Here is a 19,259-nt window from a genome sequence, read left to right as displayed (position 1 = left end):
AAGCAGCGTGCACATTTTACTCAAATTAGCGCAATTCGCCGTCAATTGTTTGAATGCAACAACAAAATGCAACTTCAAAATATCTTTAGCTTATATATAAAACAGAACTTTTATTACCAAAACAAATAAAAATAATATGCCTAATATAAAATAACAATTAACTTACATAGTTTAAATAGGTATGCTATACAAAACTGGAAATAAGTAAACATGTATAATATATAACCAAATAAAAATAAGAAACATAGAACGTTTATTAGCCAAACGAATAAGACAACTTGGAGGCACGGCATACACCTTGATGTCAAATAAAAGCCACTGTCATTCAGCACGCTACATTGAGCAGCTGTGTTCAGTTTTTAATCGTAGTGTCTGTTCTTTCACTGAACTAAATTATTTTATTACTATTAAAAATATAAATGACGGTGGGGGTCTGAGCCGAGCTGGCCAAGTGACGTAAACAGTGTTGCGGCTTAACAACCATATCACAGTTAACACGGTCTATCGCGGCAAGTCTACTGCAAATGTATCACAGACAACAGTTCTGCACACAATAGAGCATTTTTCCAGACTATCCAAGTTACTTTCCAATTCATTTGCAAACGACTAACTACAGGAAATTCAGTTCAAGCAATCTGAATTATCAGACAGTCATGACAACAACATAACTGCTCTGCTTAAAGCTCATAAAAAAACTAATTACTCACAACATGCATTTTAACTGTTTATCTTCCTCTGTACAGAATTTACAGTACAGATGATATGATAACAGAAATTGTGCCTTTTCACACTGCACAATTAAATCAGTCCACCCATTGAGCTGTGCTATTCAGAAGTTCTGATGACACTACAATCACCATGATTCACAAAGAGGGCTATAAATAACACTGGATAGAGTGGTAGAGCAAAGCCATCATCAAAAGTATGTACAGCTGATTCTGGCCTTTTTGGACATCCATAGACTTGCATTAAAACTTTATAGAAACTTGCAGAGTGAGAGAAAGGTTTTTTTTTTTTTTTTTTACAGATTTTAATAATGACTCCTTTTTACATGACTAATTAATGAGAAAATAAATATTTGTTATCATATTGTTGCTTACTGCCACGATTGGCCAATCATAATCAAGTATTCCAGAGAACTGTGTATGTAGCTAATTGAGAGAATCGATGCATATTATCTTGTTTATCAAATCAAAATGACCGAGAATCTGTAGTGCAGCATGGGGAGGTGTGCAAAGAGCACTACACCACATCTGAGAGAGGCCTATTCTAGAGAAATAGGATTATAGTAAAGAGCGTGGCCTCAATGATATGCTCTCTTCACAGCCATGCCATATTTGTGGAGCTCCAGCTCAAAGCTGCTTCATTAAAGTTCCGCAATTGCTTATCAAGGCTGCCTGGTGGCATTTTTGACTTTCACTAGCTATTTTTGTCATAGGCCACTAAAATGAATGTGTGACAAGCATGTTCATGTTTTCACAAATTGAAAGCATTTGTCCAAATCATTATTTACTGGGTCATTAGTTGTCTTCTTTGACATGGTTTTATTGTCACATGTTAGAATAGATGTGTTTGGGGACTTGATTACTTTAATGTGAAATGCCCATTTCCATGTTCCATTACTATGTCTCATTTTCTCACCTTAGGTTAAATAGTAGTGAAAGTGAAAACAGTTCCTTTATTTGAAATTTGCTGCTTATCTTTACCATCAAATTACCTCCCACCCTTGTAAAAAAAAAAAAAAAAAAAAGCAATATATTTAAAATACATTTATTACTTACTAAATATAGGTCAAATCTGCATACCACTTGAGACTTACTGATATAACAATTATAATTCAACTTGGAGTACTACTTGTAAACAATTCACATTTCTAAATATTTAACCTAAAATGTATACATGCTATAGTTACACTTTAGCACAATCAAATATTGTTAAATATTTTGGTAAATATATTTATATAAAGTCTTTTTAGTAAATCTTAGTAAGTCTTTAGTTGGAATTTAACACTACTTCCACACAATTAAAGTACAAAATTAGTTGTTCAAATTTAGCCAACTTTAAGTATACCAGTTTAGTATACCAAAAGTACAATTGCAGGGTCTTTTTATTAAGTGCATAAATATGTACATTTATTTGTAATATATGTATTTCAAATACATTTTAGTATTTTTACTAGGGCAGGTTAGATTACATTTGGTATTACACTGTTTAGAGTCAAATCTGACTTCTGTATGATGCTAGTTTTTGGCTGTTTAGTATCAATATCAAATAAAACAAATAAACAGATAAAAACAAAAATAAATTATAGGAGCTATATTCAGTTATATATAATATTGTTCAAAGCTTTGGGGTCAATAGGTTTTTTTATACTATTATTCAGCAAGGATACATTAAGTAAAGGTCTACAATGTTTAAAAAATTTTAAGCATCACAGCTGTTTTCAAAATTTAATAATAATAATACATGTTTCTTGAGCTTCATATCAGCGTATTGGAATGATTTCTAAAAGATATTGTGACATTGAATTAATGGTAATACATTTAGTTAATAAAGCTTTTCCACCACAGGAGTAATTGATGTTTTAAACACACACACACACACACATATACACATTTATATTATTTTCAATTGTAATAATATTTCACGAAATTAATATTTTACGGAATTTTTGATCAAATAAATGCAGCCTATGAGTGAGCATAAGAGATTTCTTTCTGTTAAACTAAATAACAAAGTTAAACAGTTATAATGCCTTAAAACTTTAAGTCACGCTGTCTGAACACCAACCTATGCTAAATAGAATTTTCATCCAATTCAGATACTGGAATATGTGAAATGGTGATATTATACAACTATTTTAGATTAGCATTACAGTAATTACATTACAGAAAATGTTAGCATGGTAAAAGATATGAGAATGAAATGATAAAACAAGAACAGGAACTTGCTACTTCCAATACATAACGCCGAGACAGTGCTGTGAGTATTTAAGACATACTGTACTGCTGCTGCACAAATAGCATATATTATAATCCGCAGAGAATCTATACAGGTGGAGCTGGGGAGGTGGAGGTTTCAAAGAAACTCTGAAAGCACACTGTGAACTGCTCTTGTGAATGCTAATCAACCATTTAAATGTAAAACAGCAAGCTCATTGGCTGCATATACAACATGAACCAATCAGCTTGTGCCAATTTAACGCTTTAATATCATCAATATCATCAATTTGAGTTTCATGACAGAACTTGCGATTTATTCCGCTTTGTTTATCTCTTAGGTGAGTGTGCTGACCACACTGGAGCGGCGCTTCAATCTTCAGAGCGCTGATGTGGGCGTCATCGCCAGCAGCTTTGAGGTTGGCAACCTGGCCCTCATTCTCTTCGTTAGTTATTTTGGTGCTAAAGCCCACCGCCCTAGGTTAATTGGCTGCGGTGGCATTGTCATGGCTTTGGGAGCGCTGCTCTCTGCATTACCAGAATTCCTCGCCAGTCAATACAAGATCACAGACACATGGAGCAAGGATCTGGGGCGAGACGTGTGCTCCAACACCTCTAAAGCTGATGAAACGTGTGGGAATAGAGCCAACACCAACATGATGTACCTGCTTCTGATTGGAGCCCAGGTGCTGCTGGGTATTGGTGCCACACCTGTTCAGCCCCTGGGTGTATCCTACATAGACGATCATGTGCGGAAGAAAGACTCCTCTCTCTATATAGGTAAGTAAGCATACTGTAATTTATGTTTGCTACATGCTTAGTTTACATGGCCACAGGCAGCAATTGTTTCATATAAGTGAACTGCACCACAATTGTTTAAGGAAAAGCATGTATCTCCCCTATGGCTTAGTAAGTAAAAAGTAGATGATTATCAGAGTGATTTATTGTGGTTTCAGGCCTTCCAATGGCAAGCCAAAACCACTGATGTATTAAAGTGGAAAAGCAAATAAGAAGGCTGAGTTGTTATGTGCCAGAAAGCAGCATGTGCACAAAACCACTGGATCAATAAGAAAAAAAGCATATGCGTGTGTGGAAACGTGTTATGTTTTATATTGTTTGTGACCACAGCTTTTACAATATAATCAGCAGGTGAGCAGTGCTCGGAGGGTTTTAAACATAATAACTTTTATTTTGTATGTGTAGGGAAGAAAGGGATGGAAAAAGAGTGTTAAACAAAATAACTCTTCTGTGCGAACTAGGCTTGCTGGGATAGACGGTGTTAATATTGCTTGGCCACCACGGCACTGACCTCCATCGTTGTTTCGATGTTTTATAGTAATACAAATAATTTAGTTCAGTAACAGAACAGACACTATAATTAAAATCTGAATGCTGCTGCAAAAATGCAGCGTGCCTGAACGACAGTTGCATAACAGATCAGATTTCATTTATCCAGTGAGCTGACTGATAAGAAGAGTGAGGTGAGACAGACAAGACGATGATGGATAATTTAGTTTCGAAAACTAAATGCAATAGCGCCTGTTTGGCAATATTTTGGATTTTGAAAAGCCTGTTGACTTTTTCCTTTTATCTAAGGTGATTTTGGAAGTTTTTGTAAACATCCGTTTCTTATTTAATTTGTTCCAGATTGTTTGCTGATTTTACTTTATTTAAACTTTGTGTAATTTATTTTTCATTTGACATCAAGGTATATGCCGTGCCTCCAAGCTTTCTTACTATTTTTGCTAATAAACATTCTACATTTCTTATTTATTTGGTTATTCTTATTTATCATGTTTTTCTTAGCCTATTTCTAGTTTTATAACTTGTAAGTTTGTACTTTAAGTTATGTGTTATTTTATTTTAGGCACAGCCTGCCCTATAGCATGGTGTATTTGTTTTTGTTTTGTTAATAAAAGGTCTATGTTTTATATATAGGCTAAACTGCCCCCACTATGATACCGGTATTGCACGTCGATTAACCGGTGGGAAAATGTCCTTACTGTCACAACCCTAGTGTGACTAAATCTTCACTCTGGGCGACAAAATTATGTCTAATATTAGCCAATGGCTAACACATCCTCCAATTTTACTCACCAGTGTGTGAGTTGGAGACTAAGTATAAGTTTAGCACGTATATATATTTTCACTCGCTGAACACTCTGACTGAGTGCTTCAGAGTTCCACTTTCTGTAAAGCACAATGTTGCCAACTAATTTTTTAAAAATGCATTTATAGTAATCAAAGAATCCTGAAAACATGTTCCATGGTTTCCACAAAAATACTAAGCAGCACAACTCTTGTCAACGCAGATAATAAGAAATGGTATCTGCATATTTTAATCATTTATGAAGGTTTTATGTGATACTGAATACTGGATTAATGACTGCTGGAATTTATTCAAAGGAATACATTTCACTTTAAAATATGTGTTGAATTTTAAAAATACAATTAACTATATTAATATTTAAATGTGTTTTTGATTAAATAAATGCAGCCTTGGTGGGCATAAAATCATTTAAATATTTTCCACACACACAAACTTTCAAATGATATACACATTATATTTACACCCATTTCAGGTCAGTACTTCCATTTCCACAGAACACGACTTTAATATTATCGTCAGTATAAAAACATGTGACTTTAGTTTACTTGGTTGATTTTGCAGTTGTCAGGGTAACAAGACGAATTTCATGTTCAAGGAAAACAAGAAACACATCTCATACAGGTACAGGCAGCAATTCTTATCAAACCACAAAGATTTCCAAGCCTCAAAGAAAGTGGGCCATGGTTTGTTTCACATGCATGCCTTTCAGTGTTGAGGAAGAGAAGATAAGTGTTGATAAGGAAGTGCCTTCAGTCCATGTTTGATGCTGTGATGCTTTACAGGTTCTACATCAAACAGGTGCGAAAGTGATAAATCACAATATATGTGATTGCATTAGATACAAAATATTAGATCAAATGACATTTCTACTAATTAAATTTTAAAGGTGTACTGCTAATAATAATCATTATTATTAAAATGTGTCATTGTGAACAGTATATTTGCAATCATTTAAATTTAATGTGCCTGTGCTGTCTTGTCCGTCTGAAAACCAGCATTTCAGAAGGTTTTGTGGGCAAGCGTTGTGCTTGTTTGACAGTAAGCAGTAGGAAATGGACACACACTGATTTCAGTTTGCAAGCTCAGAGGGAGATTTGGAGCTGTGCTTCTCTGATAAGTCGCACAACAGAGTTTGAAGGCAAACAAGAAGCGTTTCGTTTGAGAACAATGTCGTCTTGTAGTGGAAGCTGCGCTCAGCTGATCGTGTAAATCCCCGTGCTTCAGGCATGGCATGTGCTGCATGAATGGGCCAGATTGTTCAGACATCACCAAGATTTCTTCTTCTTCTTCTTTTTACGCACTGCTAATATATTCTCAATTTGTAACACAATAACATAGCTGTAATTGTTTTTCCTCTTTTAGAAACTGTTGAGTGCCATGTGCCGTGTATAAATGTAGGCTAAATGCTTGCTTCAAATGAGCTAAACATTATATGTGTTTGATATAAATAAAAACACATGAATAAGTGGAACAGCAAAGAGAAAGCAAACTGAAGCAATTATTTTGAGCTATGTTTGTGGTTTATGCCACATGTGTGGTAGTCTGTTGTCATGGTTTATACTATTTTGTGAAGCTATTTTCAGAGTAGTTTTGTCAGCCTTCATTCGGGGTTGGAAGAGCTGTGGACTAGAGCTAATTATTTATTGAATATTTGCTATATATTTGCACTGATTTGCTGGCGATATAAAACTAGACAACATTGTAAATATTGCAAGTATAATGCATGCTTTCAGTTAAGTTTCCCAACTTAATTAATTAATACACTAGTTTCCTTGTGTCATGACTTGGCATGTGAGTGTTAAGATATTTAAATAACATCTCTGATAAACTAATAAAAATAGCAATAAAAGAGGTACAGCAAAAATAGTGTCAGGTTTATAAATATGTGTTTTATAATGTCTAAAAATGTTTGATAAAAACATTTGCTAAAGATATATTGTAATATATCTATTAATATCTATAAAAAAAATTGAAAATCAAAATTTTTATCAGAATTTTCTTTAGTGTCATCTTTCTAAAATCATCGTAATTTGGTGCTCAACAATATGACATTATAATTGTCCAATGCTATCTCATGGCTTTTTTGTATGTATTTAATAAGGTGGCTAATTCGTAGAGATTCGCACGACCTCATTTCAGTTATGGTTTAGTTTAGGGGTTATGTGTGGTCATTCCTACGAATTCCAATTTATTTACCACCTCTTAAAATACGTAAGAATATGTACGAACCCACACTGTTGTTCTTTTCTGCACTCATGCAGCCTGAATGTCACATTGCACTCGTGTTGCTGCACAAAGTAAAAAGCCTTCATTAGTGGAGCAAAAATGTAGATGAAAAATTAGTAGATTCAGTGCTTTAAAGCAAGAAAGCAGGGAAGAAAAGAATCTTCATGGTAGATATTGAACATGCACACCTTAGCTTTCAATGTCTCAATTATTATCCATCAAGTACTTTGTCTGAATAAGTGCTAGCCCACTTCTGCTGAAATCTGAAAAGAAAACTAAATGGAGCTTTTATCATCAGGAAAGCGGTTTGAGAAATACTGGATGCTAATGGTGGATGAGACAATTACCACCTGTTGGCCATGGCAACAGAGGACTGAATTACTAAATGGTGATGCAAATTGCTTCAATAAACAACTTATTATGAAAATAAAATGCACGCATTGCATTGAGGTGTTTTCTAATAATGAACTGGGCCAATTTGTGTCCATAACATGTACTGAATATGTGAATGTAAGAAAAGCTATGCCAGTTGTATTATTAATATATATATATATATATATATATATATATATATATATATATATATATAATGTGTGTGTGTGTGTGTGTGTGTGTGTTTTTTTTTTTTTTTTTTTTGATGAGAAAAAATCCACTGTAAAAATAAAACAACAATATTCTGAAAAATGGCATATGAAAAGTGTACAAATCATATGAAAGAAGGCAGTGCCTCCATTGTGCTATGATTGGCCTATTGTGCTATTCATGAGATAAAACCTACCTCTCGTTTTCATGCAGTTCATATCCACAAGCTGATCTGAATTAGTAAATAATAAACTAATTGAAAGTAAATGAAAAACGCACCTACTTAGAGACATCCGCTTTATATCATGTCATATTAAACCTTGAAATGACTTGAAAACATGATCTGTGAAGGTTTTATAGTGATCTGCAGAAGTGCACATAAAAAATAAATAAATAAATAAAACACCATGATAGAAACATAGAAGTGCTATAGAAAGAATCTAAAGCATCCTGTTGAAAGACATTTTTGTGAATGTAACCATAAAATACAATCTTTCTTTTTTTCTTTGAATTGAACAGATTAAGCAGAATTCAAGAGACGGTAACATTGATTGCATCAGAGAGCTTTTCGGTTTTTTTATTTGAAAAGTCTGTTTCCAAAAGGTACAAACAAGGATTTTTCTCTTAATGAGTTGCTATGATGGAGGGTTTATGTGTGTTCCTGCAGTGTACATTTTCTGATGTGTGTTGATCTGATGTGAACCTGGTCTGATTGGATGATTATTACTAGCTAACTCCAATCAATAAGTGTGATAACTTAAGCATGTCAGTTGTTGCTAGTTTGTAAATGTGCAATCCAATATGGAGATATGCCTTTCAAATGTTTGTTTAGGACCCTGAGGAAGGCCCTTAGATGAAACACTTTGGTAGTTTTTAATAAAAATCTCTTTATCACAAGCAGTGCTGGAATTTTTCCTCACATTCTTGTATCCAGATGTTTTCAAGCACCTTGTGATTGGTAAAGATTCCATTAAAGGTTATTTACATTAATATTATAATTACGTTTACATTCTTTCTTAAGGTCCAACAACCATGTGAAAAGCATTTCCTTCCCCATTAATGGTAAATGAATGTTGTAATAAATATCGATATTGTCTGATGTGGAAAAAAATGATTGTGATAATGTTTTGGCCTTACATTCAAACTTCATGAATAGCATAAGTCGGTATGAATTGCACAAGCACAGTGTTTTACATGTGTCTGTTGTTAAAATGAGACCAGTACATGACAGAGATGAGTGCTTTTAGAGCATGTTGCTAGAAGATCTCTGTAGGAGTGGAGACGTAATTACAGAATGAGGCTGGAATGCCAACCAGCCAGCCGTGAGGTGGGTCTGAACTGGCCCGGCAGCACATGCATACCGCACAGCCCTATGAAAAACAACTCCCACAGGGGGATCTTGGCTTTTCCTGCTTTCTTACAGTAAGTTGCCAACAGATCTAACTGCCATGCCAAGTGCTTTTCATCAGCAAACGCACAGATTTAAGCTATTAGGTCACTATTAGTCCCGCTTCTCATTTAAGCTGTAGAAGACATGAAAGGATAGCGTATATGGAGCAGTGCATTAGTAGAAACAGTAGTTCAGAGGCCACCTGCAACAACATTTCTGAAACACTGGTTCAACCAGATTTATACTTCGCAAATGCACCTCTTTTTTTGGTTATTGTGACTTTATACCTTACATTTGCATGTTTTGTTTCTTGCATTTTTGTATTTAGGCCTTAGAATTACAATGATTTCTCATAGTTATTACTTTATATCTCACAATGCCTGTATTACTCTCAGTTGCATCTTTATTTCTCGTAATAAGGCGATCGTTTTTTTGTAATATGACTATATCTCACAACTGCAAAATCTCAAAATGTCACTTAATATCTCAGATAAGACATAATATGCTGCGATTGCAACTTTATTTCTTGTAATTGTGAATTTATATCTCAGTGTGACTATCTTTTTGTATTGTGACTTTACATCTAAAATGGAATTAATTGCAAGATATAGTCACATTGCGAGATAGTAAGTTTCATTTTGAGGTATAAAATCACAATATAAAAAAAAAATTATAATAATAATTTAAGTGGTAAGATATCAAGTTTCATTTTATATCTCACCATTACTAGCTTTTTTCTTTTTTATATGTCACTTTCACTTTTCACTTTCACTGTTTGAGCAGTGTGCGCATGTCTAAAAAAATCTATTCCGATTTGTAGCTTGTGACATATAAAGGCGCACATCAACTGGATCACTTGATTCAGCGTTCATCTAAACACTACAATCATATTCATCTATCGTAATGAATTCAGTCCGATTAAACCAAAAAGTGTGCATGCAAACATAGACAATGTGACTTCAAATCCTGCAGTTGTGACATAATATGTACGACACTTCACTTTTAAAGTTTTTTTACGATGATCTTATTTTTAGTGCCTCAACATTTGGGCGTTTGACTAAAGCAAACAAACGCAGATGGGGTCAGGACTGAAAATGGATGCTGTTCCCAGAACTCTTGTAACCTTTTGCAGTTCACTGCTAATTTTGGGTCTTCCCACAGGGGCTCGACTCTAGAAATTCACAGCATGTGCATGCAGGGATTAGGGTATTGTCATGACAGTCAGGAACGCTTGAGCCCCACCAAACTGGCTCTCAATGCTTTACAAGCTTTTACAGTGGCAGTAACATGATTCCTGCATGTTGACGTAGATGATTGAATTCATGTAGCCCATAGACAGTGAGGGGACAGCAGCTGCAGACAGCTTATTCAAACACATTAGCCTGCTTGTGTTTGAATATCCTGTTTCTGGTAACTGATAAAAATCAATACATACACAGAAATTTCCAGACAAGTCTGCAACAAAGAGCGATGGATTCTGAAACTCTGATTTGTTGATAAGAATCACCAAAATACTGAGGAAAAAATGCCTTACACTAACACAAAACATTTTGCAATAGTAGAACGTAAAAAAAAAAAAAAACACAAAAAAAAATCAATTAAATATGCAGGTACTGTAGCTAACACAGTGGCAGACGTGAAGACTGTTTGTTTTTGTCTCTTAGGCAGATCTGGAAAGACTTAACCTGCTCTGAGCTACTTTGTACCACCCAGGCCAAAGATGATATGGCAGATAAGTGGTTGGTGGAGGCAGGGAAATGAAAGTACTGTTTTATTTCTGCTGTAGATTTATATGCAGGATACTGGCAAATATCTTTAAAATATAAAACATAGGCATCATATTCACAATGTGAACATTTATTAGCATAATGAACTTTGTTGTGGCAAGTCTAATCATATTAAAGTTTTGGGCCTGCTGTTAAACATGTAATGTGTGCATAATTTTTTAAATAGCAATCATTTTGCATATAGGTACATTCAGTCATTTTTCCTGATTAAAAAATATTAAATTTAGCATTACATCACTTGCTCATCGATGGATCATCTGCAGTAAATGGGTGCCGTCGGAGTTAGAGTCCAAACAGCTGATAAAAATATCACCGTAATCCAGAAGTATTCCACACAACAGTGCATCAATTTATTATCTTGTGAAGCCAAAAGCTGTGTTTGTAAGAAACAAATCCATCATGAAGGCATAATGAAATGTGTTAATCATTTTAACTCAAAGGGATACTCCATCCCAATATAAAAATGTTGTCTTTAATCAGTTATCCCATGTCGTTCCAAACCCGTAAAAGCTTAGTTCGTCTTCGGAACACAATTTAAGATATTTTGTATGAAAACCAGGAGGCTTGTGACTTTCCCATTGACTGCCAAGTAACAAAATATCTTAAATTGTGTTCTGAAGACGAATGAAGCTATTATGGGTTTGAAAATGATATGGAGGTAAGTGATTAATGACAAAATTTTCATTTTGGGGTGGATTAAACCTTTAACTGTCCCTTTTAATTTAATTAATTTTAATTCCAAAATAATATGTTCCCTTGTTGTCATCTCACATCAAAATCCTTTAACATATGTGTTTGGAACTGTTTTAGACTGTTTATACTTGTAAACAGTGCTTGATCTGGGCATATTTCTCTCCTTAATAAGATATTAAGGATAGAGGACTTGTATTTTAGCCGGAAGCAGTGTTTTGAAATTAAAAACATCTTTATGGATTTGTTGATTACAAATATACAGCTTTTTGCTTCTCAAGACATTAACTGATGGATGGAGTCGTGTGGATTACTTGTGGATTTTTGTACTGTTTTTATTGGCTGTTTGGACTCTCATTCTGACGGCACCTATTCACTGCAGAGGATTCACTGGTGAGCAAGGGATGTATTGCTTAATTTTCTCCAAATCTATTCTGAAATTCATCTACATCTTCATTGGCCTGAGGGTGAGTACATTTTTGGCATTTTTTTTTTTTTTTGAGGTTAACTATCTCTTTAATTTTAAACCTCTGTCTCTGTCTGTCAGTACTGTTGTCCACAGATCTTTAAAAGTTCATATGTTTCTCTCTGAAGTTATCAAAGAAGCTTATGATAAGGATTAACGATACTGGCAAATGCAATAAAATACAATCTTTGGAACATTGAACTTTATTCTGCTATGTTGATGTTTATCTGAATGATGATGTTTAGGGATCTCAGATGCGTCCTTAAGAGACACGTCAGCGTGGCTGCTGCAGTCATTCAGCTCCCCCCTCTGCCATCAGCCACGCATGCTCACAAGCTACTGAAACACTGCATGTGTCATGTAATGTCATCTTGAAGGATTAAGTTCTAAATGGGTTTTTCCATTTCGCCGATAAGCTTCATGCCAAGACCGCGCCTTACTAACTCCTGTTTGTTTAATTTGAGAACAATGAACGTTGTCGTCTCTTGCTCTGCGGGGGTGACAGAACAGAGTCCAGCAGTCCTCTCTCCCAGACAAACCCATTCTTTTCAGTCTCCTGTCAACTCCTGCATTATTTTGCTAAATCAATATAACCAGCCCTCACTTTAAGTTAGTCTCAAGTGCTCTAGTGCATGCTTGTTTAGAATAATTAACAGTAGCACATAGTAAGGGGTCTCATGCACCTTTTTTTTTTGGAGGTAAGCAATAGTTCACTTATGTGAGACCAAATAATGACCAAATATATATATATATATATATATATATATATATATATATATATATATATATATATATATATATATATATATATATAATTTTTTTTTTTTTTGTGGTTATTGTATAATCACATTAAGTATTATAAAAGGAGGTGCTATATTTACAACAGTGTTCCAGAGAAGCGAAGTTTGAAATACAAAACAATATTTATGCAACACGCTAATATTTTGGTGGGAGAGTTGCGTTATCAACTCACTTGGCTCAGAAATCTGAAGGGATTGGGTTTGATAGGGTTTGAATGGCCATGGTGCTTCTGCAGAGAGAGACTAGCAAGTAAAGATGGGATATGCTACTTAGAAAGAAACTAATCACGTGGGCAGAAAGCAGTGCTAAGATGATTATGTTGAGAAGAGCATGTCCAACCTTGGTGAAGCCCAATTGAATGGACTGCCTTTGAACTTGGATAAAACTGATTCATTTAAATGGAACAAAGGCAGACATCAAGATTAGCATTAAGACTGCATTAAAATGAGGTTGAGTAACATCATTAGTGTCATCTGGCATCACTCGCCTTACTTAATCCTATCACTGGTCAATCCTGCTTCACCAATCAGACTAAAAAATTCCTAGATAATAGAAAAGAGCTACTTTCCCGTCCCAACAATCTGTGCAAACAATAGACTGTCATTCAGCCATGTAGAGGAACAGGATACAGCGTTTGAATCGCATGACCATTTTTTACATCATGTTTTATTGCTACTATAACCACTTAATTTATTCTTCTTTGTAAAGTTCATTATTATAAAAAGACAAGAAATGGCTTTGCACATTGATTTCCATGCTTCCATCCCACTCCATTAGCTTTAGAGGATGCGATGTCAACTGTTGTTACATGCAGACACACAAGCCAGATCTATGCATTCTACTGGCTGCTCGTAATTGTTATTTTCTGTTTACATGCTCTAAAGTGCTTGTAGCCCTGTCAAAAATGGTTTGTTGGAGATGGCTTATGAGATGTGATGACCTAGTAGTCCAACTGCTTGGGAACTTTCCACCACACGATTTGTATCAATGTCATTGCATATGGAAATATATATATATATATATATATAATTTTGTTTGTTTGTTTTTTGTTACTGTAGTGTTCAAATACATTTTGTGGCTGCTCATAATTTTTTGACACAAATCACAGATTGTGGGACTGATGGTGGTCCTCAAGCATCATCTTTCACTTGTTCACCAATCCCCATCAACTTGATAACCCGTCACTGCTGAAATCTGGGTCACAAGTCTCTTTCTCTGCTGATTATAAAGCGGATTTTTTTTGGTGCTGTTGAAAACATGTAGTGGTGGGGGGTGGGGGGCATTATAAAATACAACACATCACATCAGTGGTTTGTCTGATTGTGCAATCTGGACTTGAAATTATCAGATTGAGATGCTCAGTTCCTCCACTGTCACATAAATTCTCACTGTCTTTTATTGATCCAGGAATCTTGGCACTTCAAATCAGGCATGATTTTATTAGACTAGCCTGTTCTTACAGATTCATGCTGCCCCCGGCATTAGTGTAAATACCTGGACTCATTGATTGAGTGGTTATTAGCTCTCTAAACTCCTTTCTGTGTGTTCAGCTCTTTGCATTAATGATGGTTTGAGGTGCAGGATAGGGTTGTCTAATTAAATGGGTGTGGATCAATAACAGTTGGCTAAAATTATTATATTCAGTGTTCACTCGTATTATTAATTGTTAGAGGAGATATCCTTCATTTTTCTATGAACATGCCTATCTGAGTAACACAAGAGGTGTTAGTAGTAGATATGCAGAATGGGATTGCACATTAAATACAACTCTAAGATAATGCACAGCTCAGGTTTCCAACCACAATCGGCTGTTTATCCACAGTATAAGTTGATGGAAAAGTATTTACAGGGATTGAAAAAAAATCAATACTGGCTGTGGATAAATTCTTCCCTTTGTTAGGATCAGTGACAGACTGATATATTTGTCAGGATGATAAATAATTTGGCCATTTTGACTATTAAATCTGAGACTAAGATAAGTTCCGTTTTGCTCATAAATGTTGTGTTGGTAAGATTTAAGTAAGTCTCTGAGTCTGAATTAATAGACAGAAATTTCCTGAAATGTTATTGCAAGAAATAAATAGCTGTTTTCAATTATAATAGAAGCATTCTTTAATGAATAACAAACAGAGCTTATTTGAGCACTAAGTTTCAGACTTTAATTGTTCTTGCTGAATAAAAGTATTAATTTATTCGAAAAAACAAACAAACTTGTAAACAATGCTTGATCTGGGCATATTTCCCTCCTGAATAAGATCTCTCAAAAGTTTGCAAATTTTCGTAATTGCCGCAGAGAAGTACTTATAGGCCATTTTCATTCCCTAATATGTATATTTTTGTATTCATTAAATTATATTTAGACATTATGAATGACAGTAATAAAAGTACATTTTATCAGATGTAGTTACATCTGTAAGACGTCTGCTAAAGATCTGGGAATCATCTGCTGTGTACCCTGATAAACGTTTCAGAAGCAGTTTTTATGCATTCTAATAAATGTCCATTTGACATCTGACAGAAAACATCTTAGAGACGTACTGCAGATGAACCAGCACTCTTAAAAATACATCTAGCACATTTAAATGCAGACATTAGATGTCTCAGAGATGTACATGTGTGATCAGGGTGAGTGCTTTACTGTCAGGTGCTGGTGCCACCTTAATGGCACTAGTGCTGGTGTCCTCAAACGTTAGAATGTTTATTCAGACAAATACTATATCCCTTTAATATTGGTTATTGTCTGTTTGGTTAGGTTGATAGTTTTCAGCATACTATAGTGCATTTGAATTGTAAAATTTTAGATGTTATGTATTTTCATTAAAGTATTCTATTTAATCATTTTTTTCAGCGTCGTGAACATTCACCTTTAGATATCCGCATTGACATCTGTCATTACAAAACCCATATCAGAGCGCATCAGTCAGGACATGACATAATATATCTACAATTCATTTTTAGCACAGTTCATTACAGTCATGTTTGATTGAAAGATCAGTATTGCAACTTTCTACCAATACTAAAGTTCATGGCAGATCTAGTCTATTTACTGCTTTCCTTCCGGATGCAGTACAATTAGCGCCTAATTACGAATAGCAGGCATGCTTTGCTCTAAGGGGCTTCTTTATTCATTGGCCTGGTTCCTCTCTGGATACAGCTTGGAAGAATCTGGAGACCCGCTGTTGGCACTGTTATACTGATAATTAGGCCAAGGCACCTGCTGGAGAAGGGTGGACCAGCTGTAGTCAATACTGCGGCCCCCTCCTTCAGTGCAGCTGGAGCTCTTCACCAATAAGCCCATGGAGACTTCAGGCCTACTGCTTCTTCAACGCTTCTGCCTGCTCATCTTCTCTCAGGGCTTTTTGTGTTTCTGGCGTTTAGCACAAAGGAAACATCAGACACAGCAGCCAAAGTATGCTAGTGGTGCCAGTGGCCAGGACATAACTGCTGGACTTCTGTCCACTACATGACTACTGTCATTCCATCTTTTGGTTTTTGTTTCACCCTTTGCCCTTGTGGTGCAATATAAGCATTCAGGAGGACAGTCTGTTTGCAAACATGCCAGCCCTGGTTTTATAATTTTATCATATTTGTTGTAATATGAGACTGCCACAAGCTATTATGATACAACCAACTGCTACAAAGAAAGTGCAATTATGCAGAAGATGCAGATAAATTTGGGATCAGTTCCCTTGTTCTGTATTTAGACAAAGGAACATTTAGCCACTGCTTGACCATTAGCTGATAAGTTTCAGTTATCCCATGCTATTTTATTTTAGTTAACTTTAGTTTAGTTTAGTCTATTGTTTATTTATTTTATATTTTCTTTTTACTTTTTACTTGTTTTGTTTTTTTTGTTTTGTTTGCTTTGGTTTGCTTTGCTTTGCTTTGTTTTGTTTTTCCCTGCTTTGTTTTGCTTTTCTTTGTTTTATTTTTCCCTGCTTTGTTTTGCTTTGTTTTGCTTTGCTTTGCCCTGTTTTGTTTTGCTTTGCTTTGCTCCATTTTGATTGAGGGTTATTTTCAACTGAGAGCTTTCTCCAGCTAATTCAGACCTTCCTGAATAAGACTAAATTACATTATATGGCTTGTGACCACATCATCATTGACTAAAATGTGTTTTTCTTTCTACACAAGAGCGTGTTTCATTTATTCACACTTTATCTTCTGTTTGTGTGTGAACATTATAAGCCTGTATTTTGGTGGGTTTTGCCACCCCAAGGTAATTTGGGATGCTTTGAAGTGAATCAAACAAAATGCACAGTTGCAGATTTCTATCTTTCTTCAAAAGGCAGGTTGGCTTATCTCATTCCTGCAAACCTGGCTTAAGGTTAACATTGGCCTGTGATGCTGCTGGCGCGCTGAATTATTTTCCAAGTATGTGCTAAGCTGTTTTGATGAAGACGTTGGAGATTTAAAATATTCTCAACACACATTTTTTTCTTAGATCGACTGAGTTAATATAGAAGGCAAATCACTTGGAAGCAGGGTGTTTGCAAATTATTGTGTTTCTTCTTTGGAGTAAAAAAAAAAAATACATATTGTGTGTTTTTAATAATGCTTTCTTTTTTAAGTGACCCGTCTTCACTGTATAATCATATTATATGTTATCTGTTGTTCAAATGTTTCCTGCTTATATCTGCATTCAGGACTCTTCCAATGAAACACTAAGGCTGTAATTTCATAAAAGAATATGTTTTGTTCATTTTAAGCATTTTCTATGAATACACAGAGCACTTGTGGTCTAAAGCATATCTTCTGTCCTTGAAAGACCCCATTTCTCAAGCATAATTGCTGTTACTATTATATTCTTGCCTGCAGCGAAGTAGACCGTGTGCTATTTGTTGCGGTTTCAGGCTACGGTTCTCAGCAATGAAGCGGCAATGCATTAAAGATCCATCAGCTTTGATACTGAAGTCTAATGAGAGGTCTCAACCTTATAAGAGGTTGTCAAGAATTCTTATACTGCATGGATATTATAAAGAACAGTATACCGAAGTGCATGTAAGTTTTAAATATTGTAATGTGTGCATTTTAAATTTGGATCATTCTCTCACTCTCATTGGCTTTTTTATGATTATTTAGGGCAATATAGTGGAGAACTGAAACACTATCGATTTAATGAGAAGAAGTTAATTAACATATGATCCCTGATAACTCACACAAACATTCCAAAAAGATACTTACTCCAAGCGTCATAGTTGAGATTGCTTTTGAGTCATAGTAGAATATCCCTCGGATTTTGTATTATTCGTTGCAAACTAATCTGGTCTTGTTGCAAGTACAACAGAATCAGATATTTTTTTCTTATTCAAAGATTTTCTTATTTGTCTTTTTAAAAGAGTAATTACTTGTTGTGTCATCATCATGTCCTATATTTCATTATGATGCACCCATACTGTAATCAACAGCAATAATGAAAAGCAGCATAATCTATAAGCATCCACTGCCATTTTGGCTTATGGACCCTAAATTCTGTGGCTCAAGTAGATTAAAGGATTATCTGTCTTGTCAAAGCTTTTTTATTTGTTTATTTTTTTCTATTTTTTGCCCTCAACTCTTCATGGGTTCTGTATATAACCATAAATGGGTGTTTCTTCAGCTATGGGCATATATATATATATATATATATATATATATATATATAGATAGATAGATAGATAGATAGATAGATAGATAGATAGATAGATAGATAGATAGATAGATAGACAGACAGACAGACAGACAGACAGATTATAACGTATTGTGTTTAATAGCATTCTGTGATTGAGATTGATAATATTACAGGCTAACTGGAAATGAAATGATGGAACAATCAAGTATTCTGTTTAAAAACCTTGTTTTTCCTGTTTTCTTTTTTTCACACATTCACAAATATCATATGTTGAAATTATACAGTTGTAGGTTGATCTTTATATATATTTAAAAAAGCAAAACACAAAAGCTTAAATTTGTTGATATATTTACCATGTTAATATAAGATTTGGGTCATAAAAGTGTCTGAAGTTGAAGAAACACCCATCTAACACCATAAATGGCAATTACAGTGTGTTTGCCTTTTCTGACACATTTATGTCCCTAAAAACACTGAAGCCATGATATCTTGTTGTCCTAAGTAAAGATTATATTACAATGCCCTAGTGAGATATTGTTCGTGAGCAATCTGTAATCGTGTTATCAAGCGCCGGCTCTTCAAATGTTTGCGTGTGTTTGCTTTCCTGAGATGAGTTGTTAAAGATGTGTATCTCTAGGAAACAAGTTAAGAGAACAAATC

The 19,259-nt window shown here is 34.8% G+C and overlaps 1 protein-coding gene across 1 annotated transcript in view; it reads left to right on the top strand.

Annotated features, from left to right (window-relative positions):
* Window positions 1-19,259, top strand: part of LOC127977161 (solute carrier organic anion transporter family member 3A1-like) — a 47,290-nt gene that overhangs the window by 9,724 nt on the left and 18,307 nt on the right. Inside the window, exon 2 of the mRNA XM_052581874.1 lies at window positions 3,281-3,719. Within this exon, the coding sequence (XP_052437834.1) occupies window positions 3,281-3,719 (439 nt within the window). The remainder of the gene's footprint in view (window positions 1-3,280; window positions 3,720-19,259) is intronic.

Source organism: Carassius gibelio, chromosome B18, assembly GCF_023724105.1.
Source record: "Carassius gibelio isolate Cgi1373 ecotype wild population from Czech Republic chromosome B18, carGib1.2-hapl.c, whole genome shotgun sequence".
NCBI lineage: Eukaryota > Metazoa > Chordata > Actinopteri > Cypriniformes > Cyprinidae > Carassius > Carassius gibelio.
This window is presented reverse-complemented; position numbering and strand designations above follow the sequence as displayed.